Source organism: Chroicocephalus ridibundus, chromosome 15 (assembly GCF_963924245.1).
Source record: "Chroicocephalus ridibundus chromosome 15, bChrRid1.1, whole genome shotgun sequence".
In the NCBI taxonomy this organism is placed as follows: domain Eukaryota; kingdom Metazoa; phylum Chordata; class Aves; order Charadriiformes; family Laridae; genus Chroicocephalus; species Chroicocephalus ridibundus.
In genome coordinates this window covers 6,497,310-6,513,256 of record NC_086298.1, presented here as the reverse complement: position 1 = coordinate 6,513,256, position 15,947 = coordinate 6,497,310, and the positions used below count along the sequence as shown (strand labels likewise).

General features: G+C 44.5%; 1 protein-coding gene and 1 long non-coding RNA gene across 2 annotated transcripts; one reads left to right on the top strand and one right to left on the bottom strand.

The window, feature by feature from the left end:
• Positions 1–2,629: 2,629 nt before the first annotated feature.
• SET (SET nuclear proto-oncogene) lies at positions 2,630–12,116 on the bottom strand. Its single transcript, XM_063353208.1, is given in 9 exon segments — positions 2,630–5,157; positions 6,090–6,236; positions 6,337–6,507; positions 8,084–8,197; positions 8,383–8,486; positions 9,192–9,334; positions 10,356–10,413; positions 11,734–11,873; positions 11,875–12,116. Coding segments are annotated over 9 exon segments (1,128 nt in total). The 5' UTR covers positions 12,102–12,116; the 3' UTR covers positions 2,630–5,133.
• Positions 12,117–12,438: 322 nt separating this feature from the next.
• On the top strand, positions 12,439–15,123 carry LOC134523813 (uncharacterized). The gene is made up of 3 exons (XR_010073413.1): positions 12,439–12,629; positions 13,453–13,624; positions 13,924–15,123. It is a non-coding gene; the product is annotated as an uncharacterized LOC134523813 (long non-coding RNA).
• Positions 15,124–15,947: the final 824 nt, after the last annotated feature.

Here is a 15,947-nt window from a genome sequence, read left to right as displayed (position 1 = left end):
GTAAAAGGAAATCACCAGAAAATGTAAAAGTTAAATCTAGCTTCACTGAGTTGAAGTAATAAAACCTTAAACTTCTCTAAAACCTTTGAACATGCTTTTGTTGTTAATAAAGTAAGCGCATTAGATTTATACAAACTCTTAATATAAAGCTGTTGCTGTTTGTAACATGGTCCAGGCCCTGTTTAGTGTTTAAGGAATTATTTTAATTAGCCTGATTGTTCAGTGGAAATACTGGAAGGGGGGAAAGTCAAAGCAGTAGGTGTGGATTGAGTTTCGGAGGAGCAGGGACACCATGGAACCTGCAGCGGGCACAGCCCGATCCAGCAGATGGGGATCAGGGCTCCGTCAGCTGGAGAGGGGTTTGGTGGGAGACCTTGGCAGAGCTGAGTTTGTCCCTGCGGGGTTCACACAGCGGGTCTGCCTCTTTCCTCCAGGTCTGGTACCTTCCAGGTGAGGCAGGGGGAGGGTTGGGGGGACAGTTTGGGGAGCCAGAGTGGTTGGCTGAGGACCTTCTCGCTGAAGGAGCTCCCTCAGCCTGGGGAGGGGATCAGAGTGATCCCGAAGGCGAGGAGGATGCGTCCTCTGGATTGGCAGCCCCCTGTCCCCTGGTCAGAGATGTCCCTGGCCTCCAGCATCCCAGCTAGGGCCTCAGCCCATCCCACGGGCATGGTTCAGCTGTCCCCTGCGGATAGAGGGGGGGCCAGAGCGTGGGATCAGCAGTTCTTGCCCACCCGGCAACCTCTGTCCCACGGGAAAATGGGCGTCACAGCTGGGAGCACACGATGTGCCTGTCTAGCTCTTCCCGGATCCCACAGGGCACGACTCCTCCGGGTGCCGGGGACACTGCGGGGCCTGGGCCAGCCCCCCAGGTGCGGCGGTGCTGTCGCCGGGAAGGGGGAGGGTGTGAGCGGCCTCGGGGGCGGGCAGGACGCGGTTTCCCAGCCCCCCGGGATCGAGCCGTGCGGTCTCTTTCGGGCGCCTCCCGGAGGGGGTGCCGGGGGTGAGACATGCCCTGCCGGTGAACCGTCAGCCTCCGCCCTCCGCGAAACCCAAGGAGAAGTGACTTGTGAACGAATTACAGTTCCAGGAAAGCCTCTCGCCGTTTTGCCTGCGGGTATGCGAGCGCTTGAAATGGGAGGGAGAAAAAAGAGCAGGGTAAGGACGCCCCTCGTTTCCCAGGGCCCTCCGCCTTTCACCGTGGCCAGCTCTCACGTTTTACGCTCCTTACAACCCTCCCGGGTCAGCAGGCAGGAACACCTGGGGGGAAGCGCTGCTACAGCCCGTGTCGGGGGCTGCAGGAACCCTGCCGGTAGCTCCCGGGCGGCACGGTGCCGCGGGGAGCCGGCCCCAGCGGGCACGGCTCTGCCCCGGGGGAGAGCGAAGCCCCCCCGGCTGCGCTAAGCAAAGCTAAGGCTACTTAGCAGGCACCGGGAGTTATGTGTCTTACAGGACTCCCTTCACTAGAGTACCTTCACTCAGAGAAGGTGATGATCAAGAGAAAAAGTCTTAGAAGTTTCCATTTTTAATCTAGGAGAGGGAGGGCAAGAGATTAACCATAAATCTGTTCCCCGGAGGAAGCAAGCGTCTTGTTTCAGAGTCACTTGTGACCTCCTGTCATTCTTATCGCACTGGGCACCTGATATCCATAAGAGAAGTGAGCCCTATCAACCTCACCCATCAAAGACGATGCTGAGTTTGGGACTAATAACTGATTCTTTTGACAAAGACTCTTAGAAATGGTAACATCAAGTAACAGTTAAATGTACTTTAATTCCTTCAAACAGAAGGATATTGTGAAGGTACATCAGAGAAATTATTTCATTGAGTTCAGTCTCTTAAAAAAAAAAAAAAAACAAAACTCATGGCTTCAAAATTGAGGAACAGTATCCAATAAACAAAAGTAGTATCGTTATGCACCTGTTTTAGTGTGGTACAAAGAGAAGCTTACAGATTCAAATGAATGGCATTAAATGACTGAGAAATCGATTCAGAGAATGCTTGTTTACAGGGACAAAAACTATGTTGACAAATATGAATAAGCACACAGATAATCTGTTTTAAAAAACCAAACCTGTCTAACTGTATTTACACACACATGTACTTGCTCTCCTTCTGCACCAGAAATTACAGACAAAAGATTCCATTTTATAGCAATTAAATTTCAAACAAAAGAAAAAAAGCCTTTGAGTCATTTAAGTGATACAGCCCCAGCACAGTAGCTTCACCTTTATTAAACTGCTGCCAAGTCTACACTCTAACCCTGGAAATTCAGGCTGCAAAGCCTGAATTCAGCTTCCACCTCGACAAATTTCACTTGGCAGGATTAACTGGATGCAAGGAGATCAAGCAGCTGTGGGGAATTAATGAGAGATACAGGATACAGATAGATATTTAATAAGAATGAATCTCCCATTCTTATCCAAGGTGGATGTCTACCTTTAAATGCTCTTTATGTGCATATACAAATTAAATCAAGTAAAAATGGACACCCATTAAATATATCAGCCAAATTAGAGACATTAAGTGAACAGTCAGAGCACATGATGGCCATCTGCAGTATTTCTTCAGTGTTGCAGAGAGATGTGTTACTCCCTACTCATTTCCACTGCTAGGAAAAAAAAAAATAGGATTACACTTAACAAATATGGTTTATTCTTTTAGCACATTAATTTACTCTTTAGCTGTTGCCAGGAGTAAGCCCTTAAGTTTCACAGGAAATTCAGTATTATCAGTACAGTAGCAAGAGTGTTTTGGCACCCTGTAAAATCCTAAAGAATGTGCAAAAATCTCAGAAGTAGCATTTCATTATCCAACTTCTCATTTCTTGTTCATGGTATTTTACTTTACAGAATGTGAAGCTTTGATTACTTTCAAAACAGTATTTATAGGTTTTCTGCTAGTAACCAACAAGAGTGTAACAATGGCACAATATTTTTCCTAAAGCATTAAAGCCTAGGAAAATACTATTTTCCTTGAAGAACTACAATCAATTAGGACTACATAAAAATTAAGTAATGAGGCATCATGGCAAGTAATAGCACATCGACCCTCTACCACAACAGGAAGCGGTTTTCAATCTTAGAACAAAATGGAATCAAATGAAAAAGAATCTAGAATTTGTAGACTTCATAGGTTTTGTTCCTTCTCTCTCTAGATGGTAAGAAACCATTACCAATTAACATTTTACTTTGCCCTGCAAGCAGGATCAGGGTAGAAGCTTTTGTTGAGATGGAATAAAGTAAATGGTTGTCTTATTTTTGCATTGATCACATGCAGACTGGACATTGTATTGTCTCTGATAACTGGATTGAATCCAAGCTGGACCAGACACTAAAGAGAATGTTCACCCCACACGTTATTTGGGCATGTCTCAAATAGAGATTAATCTTGTTCTGCTAAGTGTACTCTTAAGCATCAAAAAAGCTGAATTTGACTATAGCAAATTCTGTGAGGAAAAGGAATCAGCGAATACAACAGCAAGTCTTCCCAGAAGACAGTCTTTTCTACACATCCAAAGAGAACTAGCTGTTTGAATTTTAGATTAGCTGATACAACATTTTCTTAAATATTTCAAAAGCACAGCATGTTAAAACAACTTTCATTACACTTTGTGGAATACCAGTACCAACAACCTCTATGTGAAATTGTTACAAGCATACTGTACTCTTTAAGAGACTGAGTAATCTAAAGCATATATACATGCTGCAACTGAGGAAAGAAAGCAGTGAAGTAGCAACTTTTTATACACGAGCTTTGCTAAGAATCTTGCTCTTTGAAATAGCCCAAAAATTAGCTTGCACTAAGATTTATTTTCAACTGAAAAGACTTACAAAAACACCCAAATCTTATTATAAGACCCCTTGGTCTTTTTATTTTGAGCTTGCATGATATTGTCATGCAAACTGGTTTATTGGAGATACAGTACTGCACGTTATTACTTAAAAAAAATAATCTAAGAATCAAGTGATTTTTCTTTTTGCAAAACATGAATATAAACCTCTGTCTTCACACAAGGCATATGCACCCTACAGCCCTGTCTTACAGAGTTAGGTAATTCAAGAAATGGAGTGTGCAGTAGGAACTACCAAATGAAACGTGGAAAGTAAATGAACTGATTATCAGTCCACGCAACTACAAGGTTGCATTGCACTACATAAATACTGACCAATTGCCCACAAAAATGCCAAGAAGCTGCAGTCAAGTTCAAAAGAGGATATTAAAGCTGTTTCTTTCAGTGAAGACCAACCAGTCCCTTTGTGTACACATTTAGTTTTATTGTAACAAAGCAACTTGTACACTTTAACGTTTAAAACTGAGCATCTTTCTTTCCTTTCCAGTGAAACAAAAAAAAAAAGAATTTAAAAATAAACAAGAACAAAATTACAATAGAGAATGTCAATTCCAAATAAGATCCTACAGGCTCTGCTGATTCCCCATCAAGTGGCAGGGCTCAAAGTCATCATTAGGAGAAGATTTTATTTTAAAAGTGTCATCTTAAACTGCAAGGATGTTTGTTAAACATCACAATTAAACATGCCAAAGGAGAAGAAGCCATGTTGTCAAAATGCCCACTTAACCCACCCAAACATCTGAAACCCACCCCGGCTGACCTTCTATAACCCCATTTATTATTTTTTTTTTTAGTTTTTTTTCTTTTTTTTAAACAAGAGAAAGTAGACAGATACATGTTGGTAAATGCTAACTGTCCATATTCACATAGAGACACAGTGTAATCTCTGAGCCCAATATACAGAGAAAGAAGGAAAAAAGCTAGATTCTATGCACTACTACACAGGGGCCTAGCACTCTTCAGCTTCCAGCAGAGTGAAGGGAGCAGAAGGTTTTCTTTTTTCCCACAGAACATGGTGTGTTGATTCCATAAACAGTTTTTGTTTTGAGACAGAAAGGGATAAAAATGAACTTGAAACAGAAACTGGTAGATTCTTTTCCACTGTATTCTGCTCAAGGTATTTCCCCCAAAATAAATTGTGAACCATGGTGTAGAGGAGAGAAAAAGAGACCTCAAGAGACCAAGGCGACTGAGCACAAGAAAAAAAAGACGGCAACTTGCTCCCAGGGACTGGAGAAAAATTAAAAAGGTAAAAAGGGGGTTTGGAATCCATCAGTGTTCAATTAGTCATCTTCTCCTTCATCCTCCTGTTGAAAGATAAGCAACAATTAAAAAAATCTAATCACTAAACTTCAGATAGCTGCAGACTACAGCCATACAGTGTTACTTGTAGCACGCTCTGTGACGGCCTCTCTCTCCCTCTTCACTAAGGAGTAGTAACACTCCCCATGAGTACCTATCTACATAGAAATCATTTAATAATCAGATGTCCCAGTGAAAAAGCTTCAGGTTTGAAAAACTACCGTGACTCAGAATCACCTACAAACATTGACATAACTTTAACATTTAGAAAGTGAAGGGGTCATCTTTCTTTTCTTTCTTTTCCCTCATTTTAAACTCTGAAGAGCAACATAGTAATTTCTAGATTACATAATAGATCCCGGTACTCTGGTGCCCACAACAGCCCTACCTCAATACAAATAATTTTTTGCCGCTGAAATTCAGACACACCACGCCCAATTACCAGAAACAAAGACAGCCGAAACTTTAAGTTACCAACACCCTGCATGCTGTCCTTGGAATCCCACTTCCTACTAAAGGAAATTTATAATTCCTGAGCCTTAGCTAAGCTGGCCATAAGCAGAAGTAAACCAACAGGTGCGAGGATAACAGAACTGGATGCATCAACAGAAGTAAAGCCTTGCTAGAATGTTCACTAATTAAATCAGAATTTTGTTATGCTATATATATCTCCGAGTTCTTCTAGAGCAATTCTTACAAATTTACTAAAACTACTTATTTGTACTGTTTCTCATATACACGAACATACTTATTCCTACACTGAAACCACTCTACAAGTTAAGGTAGTAACAGTTCTGCTTCTCCCCTCCAAACACTTTGTCAGAAAAGAATTATTTTACCTTTGTAACAATGGCTCAGTATTCTTACAAGATCCCTCTTAGAAATTTCTTTTGATTCTCCTACACCAGAGATGGAAGGGGTAAGTAAGATTACTCACCTCTCCTTCCTCTCCCTCATCGTCATCTTCATCTTCCTCCCCCTCATCTTCATCTCCTTCTTCATCAATATCCTCCAATCCTTCTTCCTCTTCATCATCATCATCATCCTCCTCTCCCTCCCCTTCTTCATCATCCATATCAGGAACCTTAAAGACACATATGCAACATTAACAACAGCGATTGAATTCACTTCTGCTTGCACAGTGCCATTATGGGTATGGATCAACAGCTCAGTGCTATACTTACCAAGTAGTACTGTAATGGATTTGGCCAGATGTCATCCTTGATGACTTCTCCTAGTTCATCAGCCCCTGCATCGGAGTGGTCAGTAAACCAAGTAAAGAAACTTTCTGGCTCTTCATGCTGCCTCTTCCTACTGGCTTTGTTCTGTGTCTGGCTTGAACGTTTTGTCAGATCCTGAAAAGAAAGTTAAGAAGTTCCTTAAATAAGTGATCTTTATATGACTTCTATTTTTTTACTAAGCACCATTTAGAAACATACTTGTCTAAACAGCTACAAGTCACTTACTACTCTCTCTTTCAGGGAGAGGTCTTTAAGAAACACTTGGAACCCAAATGACTTGCAGAAAGAGATACCACTCAGCCACTTCCATTTCTCCTGAACATGAAAAAAACAGTAAAACCACCTGTTTCTTTTAATGACCTCCACTGAAATACTGAAAATTCACAGGATCTTGTATTTAATTTATGCTTCCATATCATGGGGAAGCACAAGCATGACAAGTGCTTAACGACATACTGAACCTAGAAGATCTCACAATGGCTAAATGCTACTCTGAGAATAGCTGTTATTGTAGTTAAATGCTATGACTGCTATATACACACAATTTAAGAAACAGTCCGTCTCCACACCTCTAAGCTCTGTCTTTAACTTGAGATAAAGAACTGCCTAGCCTTCTTATCCTGAGATTTCCCACTGTGAAGTCTCCAGGCCATTCTTTGTAGTAAAGTGGAAAAAAAACTACACAAACTCCTACAACATGTGGTCACAAGAACATACATATGCCTGTATCTACCACCTTACCCTACAAGTTTAGTAAGTTTTCAACGATCTGTTTGCTAAGTCTAAAAAGAAAGTTACTATCTGCTATTTAAATGCATTCTTTCTCTGATCAGAAGGTAATTCCAAACTTTAGTATTTACTTTCTTGATAGAATCACAACATTTAAAGGTTTGGACTGTTTAATGAGGAACACCACCAGAATTCACACTGATTTTGTGGTATGTTGTAAAGATCAAATTCAGTTAGTTTGTACTGGACTGTAACTTCTTGTACAAGAGGAAAAGTTCTAGTTCTCCATGAAAAAAGATTAAGTTTTCTTCTCAACCCGAGGATGACGAAACAAGCAGCAACTTAACCGCAACCCTCAGTTCTACTTTTAAATACTCGTTTCAAAATCTCCAGGATAACATGAAAGCGCTCCCAACTTTTACAGAAACTACAGCACATTAATTATGTTTCAATACTGTCTGGAGGAAAGATGTGCCCACATTACTGTGTGGCTGTAACTTCTACAAAGATGTAGCGTGTCTGGAAATGAAGCTGAGGAAATAAAGAGGAGAAAAAAAAAAATAATCACCCCCCCTCTATATGATCCCCATCTGTCCTTGTAATTCCTTATTTGAAAGTTATCTTTAGAAAAAAACCAAAACACAGAGTCTAGACCACGCCAAAGAGAGACAAGCCAATGCACTTGTTAATCTCTCCACGTGGTCATACTTATACTTTCACAGTTTTCATGGTGGTGCTCAACTGGGCAAAAGAATTCACTACAGATCTCCATGTAAACAGGGTATTCCAAACCCTGCAAGACGGGCATGAACTATGCCGAGAAGCAGCAAGGGGGTTGGGAGGGGAAGAAAAGGGAAGACAAGACAGCTTCGATACAGAAGAAAAAAGTAGAAGGAACATAATTCAAGTGACGGTATCACATAGGGCAGCAATTATCTTTCCCAGATGCAGAGGTACATACCTTCCCAGATTTCCATTTGATCTCAGTTGATTTTGAAGATGGGTCTCCACTTTCATTGAGGTGAAACTCTTTGGAGAGAACTTTATTTTCAAAGTATGGATTCTCATCAAAATACTGCAGAGTCAGAAGCAAAGAGTTAGAACCCACATAATGTAAACACACATACCAAGTCAAACCTGGTACTAAATGGATAACTGAAGAGATTTAAGTTACAAACTACAACCCGATACGCAATTGCATTAAAAAAAACCCAAACAAACAGAAAAACCACAAGCGAAGGAATTATTTCAAGTACTTACAAAATCTATTCTGTAACCTGATTTGATGTCTTCAAATTCTGTCACCTCAACTCTGGTCAAATAATGCAGTGCTTCCTCATCTTCTTCTCCCAGCAGTGCAGATACTAAGACAGAATTAGGAATCCCACATTAACAAAGCTATGAAACATGTTATCGTGCAGGTGAAATACAGCAAATTGACAGTAAGAAAGATTTGAAAAGCAACACATCTGTCCAAGCCAACTTCTCACAGCCCATTTTTTTCAAGTTACCAGCCAAAAGACTATTAGCATTTGTGTGATTTGCATTTGCTGAGGAGAAAACATTACATTTGCTTGTTATAGCTCCACGTTAAAAAGTAGCAAAAGCTGTACTGATGCATCTGCCCTTCTCCCTGAAGCAGATTATCACGCATGTAGTTTGCCCAATCCAAGTAGTCTACTAGAAACAGTTTATTGTGAAGTCCTAAGGAGCTCACCTCCAATTAAAAAAAAAACACCCCAAAGCAACTAGAATCCTTTTTTTTCTCCTCTTTAAAGAGCGCAATTAAGTGAAAAAAGTGAGAAACTTGTCATTTAAAATGCAGAAATAAAACTACCATTGGATTTTAGTGAATGAGATGCTCCTTTGGTCAACAAGTGCAAGAAATAAAAAGCTTACAAAATATACTCTAGGACAAAATGGAAGCGTTTGCATATGAAGCAGGCTTCTGTTAAACGTATGCACAGCAAAAATTCTAGAAAACCCTCAGAGCTGCAAAGCACATAACAAGCAAGCAAATGCTGAATTTACAGAAAAAAAAGAAGAAAAGAGGGCTATTAAGAATATACCTTGTGGGTGGTTGACAAATGTTGTTACCCAGAAGTTTGGGATTTTGGCGATCAATTCTGACCTCTTCTGGAAGAATGGTTGGCGGAGTTTGTTGTATTTCTGTTCTACTTTCAAAATTTCCTCACTGGCTTGTTCATTCAGTCTGTAACAGAAAGAGCCACATTAACCACAGGAGAGAGAACTGAAATTTAAAGACGCATCATCAGTAGTTAGCGAAAAACTGAATGGGTGTGATTAGTCTGCCATATTCAACAAATGAGGTATCACCAACAAAAAACTGAGCCCCAAACCTGTAACCACTATTGAGAAACACACTACCAGAAGCAATCTCACTGATCTTAATGAAACGTTCTTAACAGATTGTATGTTTTGCAGCATTACATGAGGGACGGTCCCTCATTTATAGAAAGCAAAGTACTGTTTTACTTCCTAAATATCTTGTTTGCAAAAGACCAGAAGACAGGTAGCACAGAACACTGTCACCCGCTCTTTGTAACTTTTGGGCAGGCAAGCAAGCTACAGCAAAGCAATTTTGCAGCCGACACAAGTAAAATCTGAAGACGTCACATTTAATTGGTTTTGTAAACAGGCAGAGCCCTGATACTGCAACAACTTCACCGGCCAGAGCCTCAGCAGTCACCTGTAGGCTTTGGAGGACAGGGTGCATGGAAGTAAGATCCAGGCAAATACCAACAGCGCCCACAGAGTTTTGGCATATGAAACTAATGTTTCAGTGACACTTTCTATACGTTATTCTATAAACACATGAATATATAACAAAAAAAGTATAACAAAAGCTAATGTTTCAACCAAGTTTTTGGTTCTGCTTACAGACACAAAAATACTTTTGTAAGACAGCATACGCATTAACTTGAAAAACCAATACGAAACAAATTTCTATTATCAAAGTCACCACAATTAATTTAAAATTTTAAATTCAAGTTCTACTTTTTTAATTATACACAATTACACAGGAAACCAGCATACAACTTCATTTTTTTTTATCATACACAAATACTTCTTACATCTAATCAAGTCAGAACACAAGTGTATCTTGGCGGAGTTTAAAGAGAGTGAGAACTACTATGGAGTGCTTACTTTAGTACGTATTTTTATTTTTGAAAGTTACGTTTTAATTTCTGCTACATTTCAAGTTTCTTTACCTGTCTATTTCATTCTGTACTTCATCAATGTGTTCAATTGCTTCCTGTTGCTCTTTTTCTGAAAAACAAACGAAAATGCATCAAAATCCCTTCATTCTGACAAATCACCTGGGCTTTTCCCTTAAGACCTTTTCTAGTCATCTACTTCAAAAGCACGCAGATATTTCTATTAAATGTCATAAATGTTACGAGGCCTTAAAGCTTCAGCTACTTCCAGGGTGTTTTACGGCTGAAGTGCAGAAAAGTTTGATGAAACGGCACTCAAAGCGCGTTCACCCCCAGAAATCGCAGCTCACGTTCCCCTAACGCAGTTTTACAAGTCAACTTAAATGATAAGTCAATCACGAGAGATTAACAACAATTTAATTGAAAAGTCGCGAGCCGTATCTGCCAAGAGCAACACACTTGAAGGAACGCTAAATAATTTACAGAGGACAGAATATCGACAGAAATAGCATAACCGGGAACGCGCCACCGAAAAAAAAAAGAAAACCCCAAAAACGTTTGAAAGGACGGTTACGAGCGAAAAAAAACCACCTTCGAAGTCGCCGTTTTGCAGGTATTTTCTCGGTGAAGCCCGGGTTACCGGAGCACTGTCTGTCCCCCGCGCCGGGCGACGAATGAGCGGTGGCGGGACGCTCCCGCCTCCCCGGTAAGGCCCAGCCCGCCCTCGGAGACAGCTCTGCCCGGTGCGGCGGGTGGATGGGCCGCCCCGCTCCCCGCCGCGGGGTAACGGGGAGAAGCACGTGTGTGACCGAAGCCGGCGCGACCCGGCGGCAGGAGGAAGGAGAGTGCTGCGCCCTTCCCGCGGCGGCCGGAGAAACCCCCGCGGCTCGGCGACCTTTAAAAAATCCCGGAGCTACCGCGATCGCACGTGGGGACGGGGCGGGCGGGTGCCATCGCCGGCGCCGCCCGAGCACCGCGTGGCTTCCCCGCCCGGGCCGACAGGCCCCGGCGGCCGCCCCATCCCCGCCCGGCGGGGCAGCACCACGCGGCGGCGGCGCCGAGAGCGGGAGGCGGCGAAGCATCATGGCGGCGGCGGCGGAGCACAATGAGGCTCCGCGGATGCTGCTCCGGGAGGGGGGGGCGAGGGGGGGTCCCGCTGCTCCGCCAAGGCCGCAGCGCCCCCCGCCCCGGCCCCGCCTGCGCCCGTGGGGAAGGAGGCCGGGCCGGGGAGCGGAGACAAAAGGGCGCTAACATGGCCTCCTCCTGCTGCTGCTGGGGCCTGCACATCCGCCCGGCCGACCCCGCGCTCTTCCCGCCTCCGGCCCGGCCGCGGCCCGTGTGGCTGGGGAAAATGGCGGTCGGTGCGGCGCGGTGCGAGGCGGAGGCCGCGGCGGCTGCCGCCATTCCCTTCCCGCCCCCGGCGTCGCCTCACCTGAGGTCTCGTCGGCCCCATCGTGGTTGGAGTTCAGCTCCTTCTTACTGACTTTGGCCGCCGGCGCCGACATGTTGGTGGCTGCGGAGCGGAGCGCGGAGGGAGGGGGGCTGTAACGGGACTGAGCGGGGGGGGGGGGGAGGGGGGGCCGGGCACAGACTCCTCCTGCCGCTGCTGTTGCCACCGCCGCCGCTCTGGCTCCCGCCGCCGCCGGGGCGCTGCCGCCTCCTCCGCCCGGACCTGGAGCTGCCGGATAACAGGGGGCGGCAGTGGCGCTCGCACTGCCTCACGCTCTCCACAGCCAGAATCACCACCGCCGCCGCCTCCTCCTCCTGCTGCTGGCGAGGGGCGGGCAGCGCGGCGCGCATGCGCAGCAACCCCCCCCTCCGGGGCACGGGGGGGACGGCGGCCGCAGCGCGCAGGCGCGCCGGGCCCCCCTCCTGGGCGCTGGGCAGCGGGCGGCGCGACGCGCAGGCGCGCTTCGCTCCCCTCCCCCGGAGAGGGGGAGCGCGCCGCTCTGCGCAGGCGCCGGCACCGCCTCCTCGCCGCGGGCGGCCGACGCGCAGGCGCAGAGAGGCGGCCGGGCGGCCCCGCCCCCGCCGGGCACCCCACGCCGGGCGCCCATTGGCCCTCGGGGGGGAGCGGGGGGCGGGACTCGGCGCGGAGACACAGAGGACGGCGCGAGAGGCGGGAGAAGGGCGGGGGAGTGGGGAGAGTAGGGCGGCGGCGCGCGCAGGTGTGCATGTGGGGGGGAGCGCGCATGCGTGGCCGCGCGCGCCGGGGCCGTTGCCTGGTGCACGTGGCCGCGCGCGCCCGCAGGGCGGGCGCCGCGCTCGAGGCTCGCGCGTCCCCTCAGGGCCGCCCCCACCCCGTGAGGAGCCGCGATCGGTGACAGGGTCGGTCCCTCGCCTGGCGTGGGGATGGGCAGGGTCCTCTACGGGAAGGGGGTGAGGGGGGAATGGTGGCATTTGGGACCACCGATCACCAAATGGCCCCGAAATGGCTGCCTGAGGTGGCCCCTGCGGACCAGCCCCAGCGCCTCCTGTCCATGAGAGGCTGCGTGAGGTGAGGTCGCATTTCCACCATGGCTCGCTCAGGGGACGTGGCGAACCTCATGTCACTGTACTGCCTCCGTTGGCTGGAACATGACCCAATGCACTAACTTCAGACATTACATTTTAAGGGCACAGAGGCCCTGTCAGTCACATCCAGCCCACACTGTTGATGTGGGAGCACAACTCTAGAAGGTCATTGAGCCCAGCCGTCTGCCAGCACACCTGCCACTGCACCAAGAGCGAGCAGACTTTAAATAACCCTTTTTGTCCCCTTCCTGTCCACCTGTCATGGAAGAGCTCATTGCAGCTTCACAGCTACAGCTAGCTCTGTTTCCCTCTTAAAGTAACAGCCGAGCCACTCTTTTCTATCAAAACACACAGCATATTATTCACAGATTAATATTACGATATACATCAGGCTAAGAAACATGTACCGCTACCGAAGTAGGAACTTGCCTTTTGCATTTGCTTTCCAGTCAGACGCTATTATCATATTCTCCCCGCTTGTTTCCATTTTTGTCTCTTTAAATTGCCCTTCCAATGGACTTATTCAACAAGGCCTGGATTAGTTCCTGTCTCCGCAGAGGTCTTAACTATAATTTTCTGATTCCTGTTCCCACCTGTTGCTTTCAAATCCCAATTGCTTTTTCTTTTGTATTCCCAGCTGTCACTTCCCACCAGCTATGTCCTTGCTTCCATTGCCACCCACAACTGCTGCCGCATGTCCACAATCTATTGTGCTTCCCTCTGCAAACAGCAGGAGAGAAGAGCTGCCATCCATTAGTCCTCTGCTTTCACGTACAGCAATGAGCTTTCTCAACTGCTGGGCATAAAAGGTAAGGAAAGCATTGCAAATTTATAAATGCAAGATTATCAGATCCTTCCCAAGAGGGATGTTTCAAGGCCTTTCTGAAGCCCATCACAGTGAGGATAACTTCCCTTATATTCTGTCTGCATATCCCAAGATCAATTAATAATGGATATCTTCATATTCAGACAAGGTAAGCTCATGTGTCTGGCTTGATTTTCTTCCTTCTGTAGCCCTTAAGTCTCTTTACTACACAGTTGTATCTGCTTGATTGTTTTCCCCCTCTTTTTCTCACCTGTAATTTACTATTATATTGTCTTTCTCTAGATTAGCCTTTGAAGATCCACAATTTGAAATATGGGACATATGTGTGAAAGCCAGTTCGAAGCAGGAACATGATGATCCAAACAGCATCTGCCTGCTCCCTACTAGAATCCCTTGTTTAGTCCACAAATTACTAGGTATTCCCAAAGTACATGATTAAGGTGTTCCGCTGATGTATCTAAAGTCAAGTCATTGTAAATTTTAACAACTGTACTGTTAAAAACATTTCCACGATCTGTTTATCCTACCCTAAAACTAGCTAATATACAAAAAAGAGAGTATATATTAATTAGATATATTAATATTAAACTCCCCACTTTTTAAATATATTTAATTTTGAGACACAAAATACAAATCTATGTTTTCATGTGAAAAGAGAAAGCAAATCGTTAATTTTTTTTTGGAGGAAGTAGTGTTCTTTCACATAGTTACTTTCCTTTCTTTGTTTGCTTTCTTCGATTTAGTGCTGTTGATGTGCTGTTCCCAGCTTCCTAATAAACCTTTTGTCTTAACTCTTCCTCAGTTCTCTTCCTGTTAGAAAAGTTACATTAACACAATACTTCCCCAATTATACATCCTTTCACTCCAACGGACCAGGTACAATTGTTTTAGCAGCCTTTATTTTCTGCTTTTCGAAAGAGAGCCTCTCTTATACAGTTCGACAGTGGTCTAACTTCTGGATACGTTTCATAAAAGGTCACAAAACAATAGGTGCTTATGTGCTTCTGCGGCTTAGCTCAAAGAATTTGACAACAATTCACAGGATGATGCTCTCTCTGCACTCCTTGCTTTATAGAGAAATGAAGAGGTAAAACTAAGCCCCTGAGTTAGAGTAGCTTTGAGCCCTAGGAAGGGTGAGAGGAGAGCACCCAGTAGCATTTGCAGCTGAATTGATTTACTGTTTGTTCTTGCTGCACTGTTAACGTGTACGCTCAGGAGGAACATGACTCAAATATTTGTGAAGAAGCAAGTAGCGGCAGCACAACTCTCAACTCCGTTTGAAACTCTTCCTCTGTGCAGCTACCCCAAATCCTGTGTAGTTTCATTACAAAGAGAAAAAAAAAGGCATCTAGGTGGTATAAAGCCTTGTCGGTACGTGAGTTACCTGCTGTTACACAAGATTTTCAGAAATGACATCTGATGCTCAGACCTAATAAGCAACTGTTTACTATCCCTGATACTATAACAAAAAATAATAAATACTTAGAGGTTTAATTGATAAGTAGTCAGTTAATTGCCGTAATTTCTTTCTAATGTTTTTCATTATCTGTAAGTAACCTCTAAGGCAGTTTTAGTCCCTGAATAACTGTTGAGGGGTTAAAATATACCGTTATAATCCTATGTTATGGGGGGCGGTGAATGTATTTAGAGTAAATGATGTCCCTCTCTCATCTTCTTGTAAGACCTTTCTCAGCTCTGATTCCATCAAATATAATAGAACAGTAACATTTTTTCCCGAACTATACTGTCCAATTAGCTATGCTGCCTATGTTACAAATAGCTCTTTTCCCTCTGTAGAACAGAGTTAGTACTCCTGCTTTTGTTTGAACTTCAGGTTGCGCAGTTCAAGTTGCAAAAATATACTTTATGTGGCATCTTTCAAACTCAGTGTGTGAGTACTCTGGTGTTGACAAATAAAGGAGTTAGATCTTTGCAGCTTTCCAGATGGCAATGACTTTGTCAGACAACTGAAGAAAATTTGTGTTAGTTTTCCTTTATGTATATTTGGATATATGGGGGGTTTGTCAGCAGCTGATAATGATTAATGGCTTTACAATTTACATAGAGGGTAGCAGTAACTGCACGTTTTTCTCAAGAATTGTACAAACAGAGCTTCTTCGTAAGGATAAAATCATATTTGCTCCTTGATGTAAAAGTTCAGATCTCCTAATATTTCTTTCCTTAGTTAGGTACGTTACTATAAGACAGAGACATAATTGGTAATCATGCTTAGTTTCTGGAATGTCAAGTCAGCTGTAAATTTTAGACATGAACGCCCGATTTGGCAAGTGAAATCAGAAAATGTG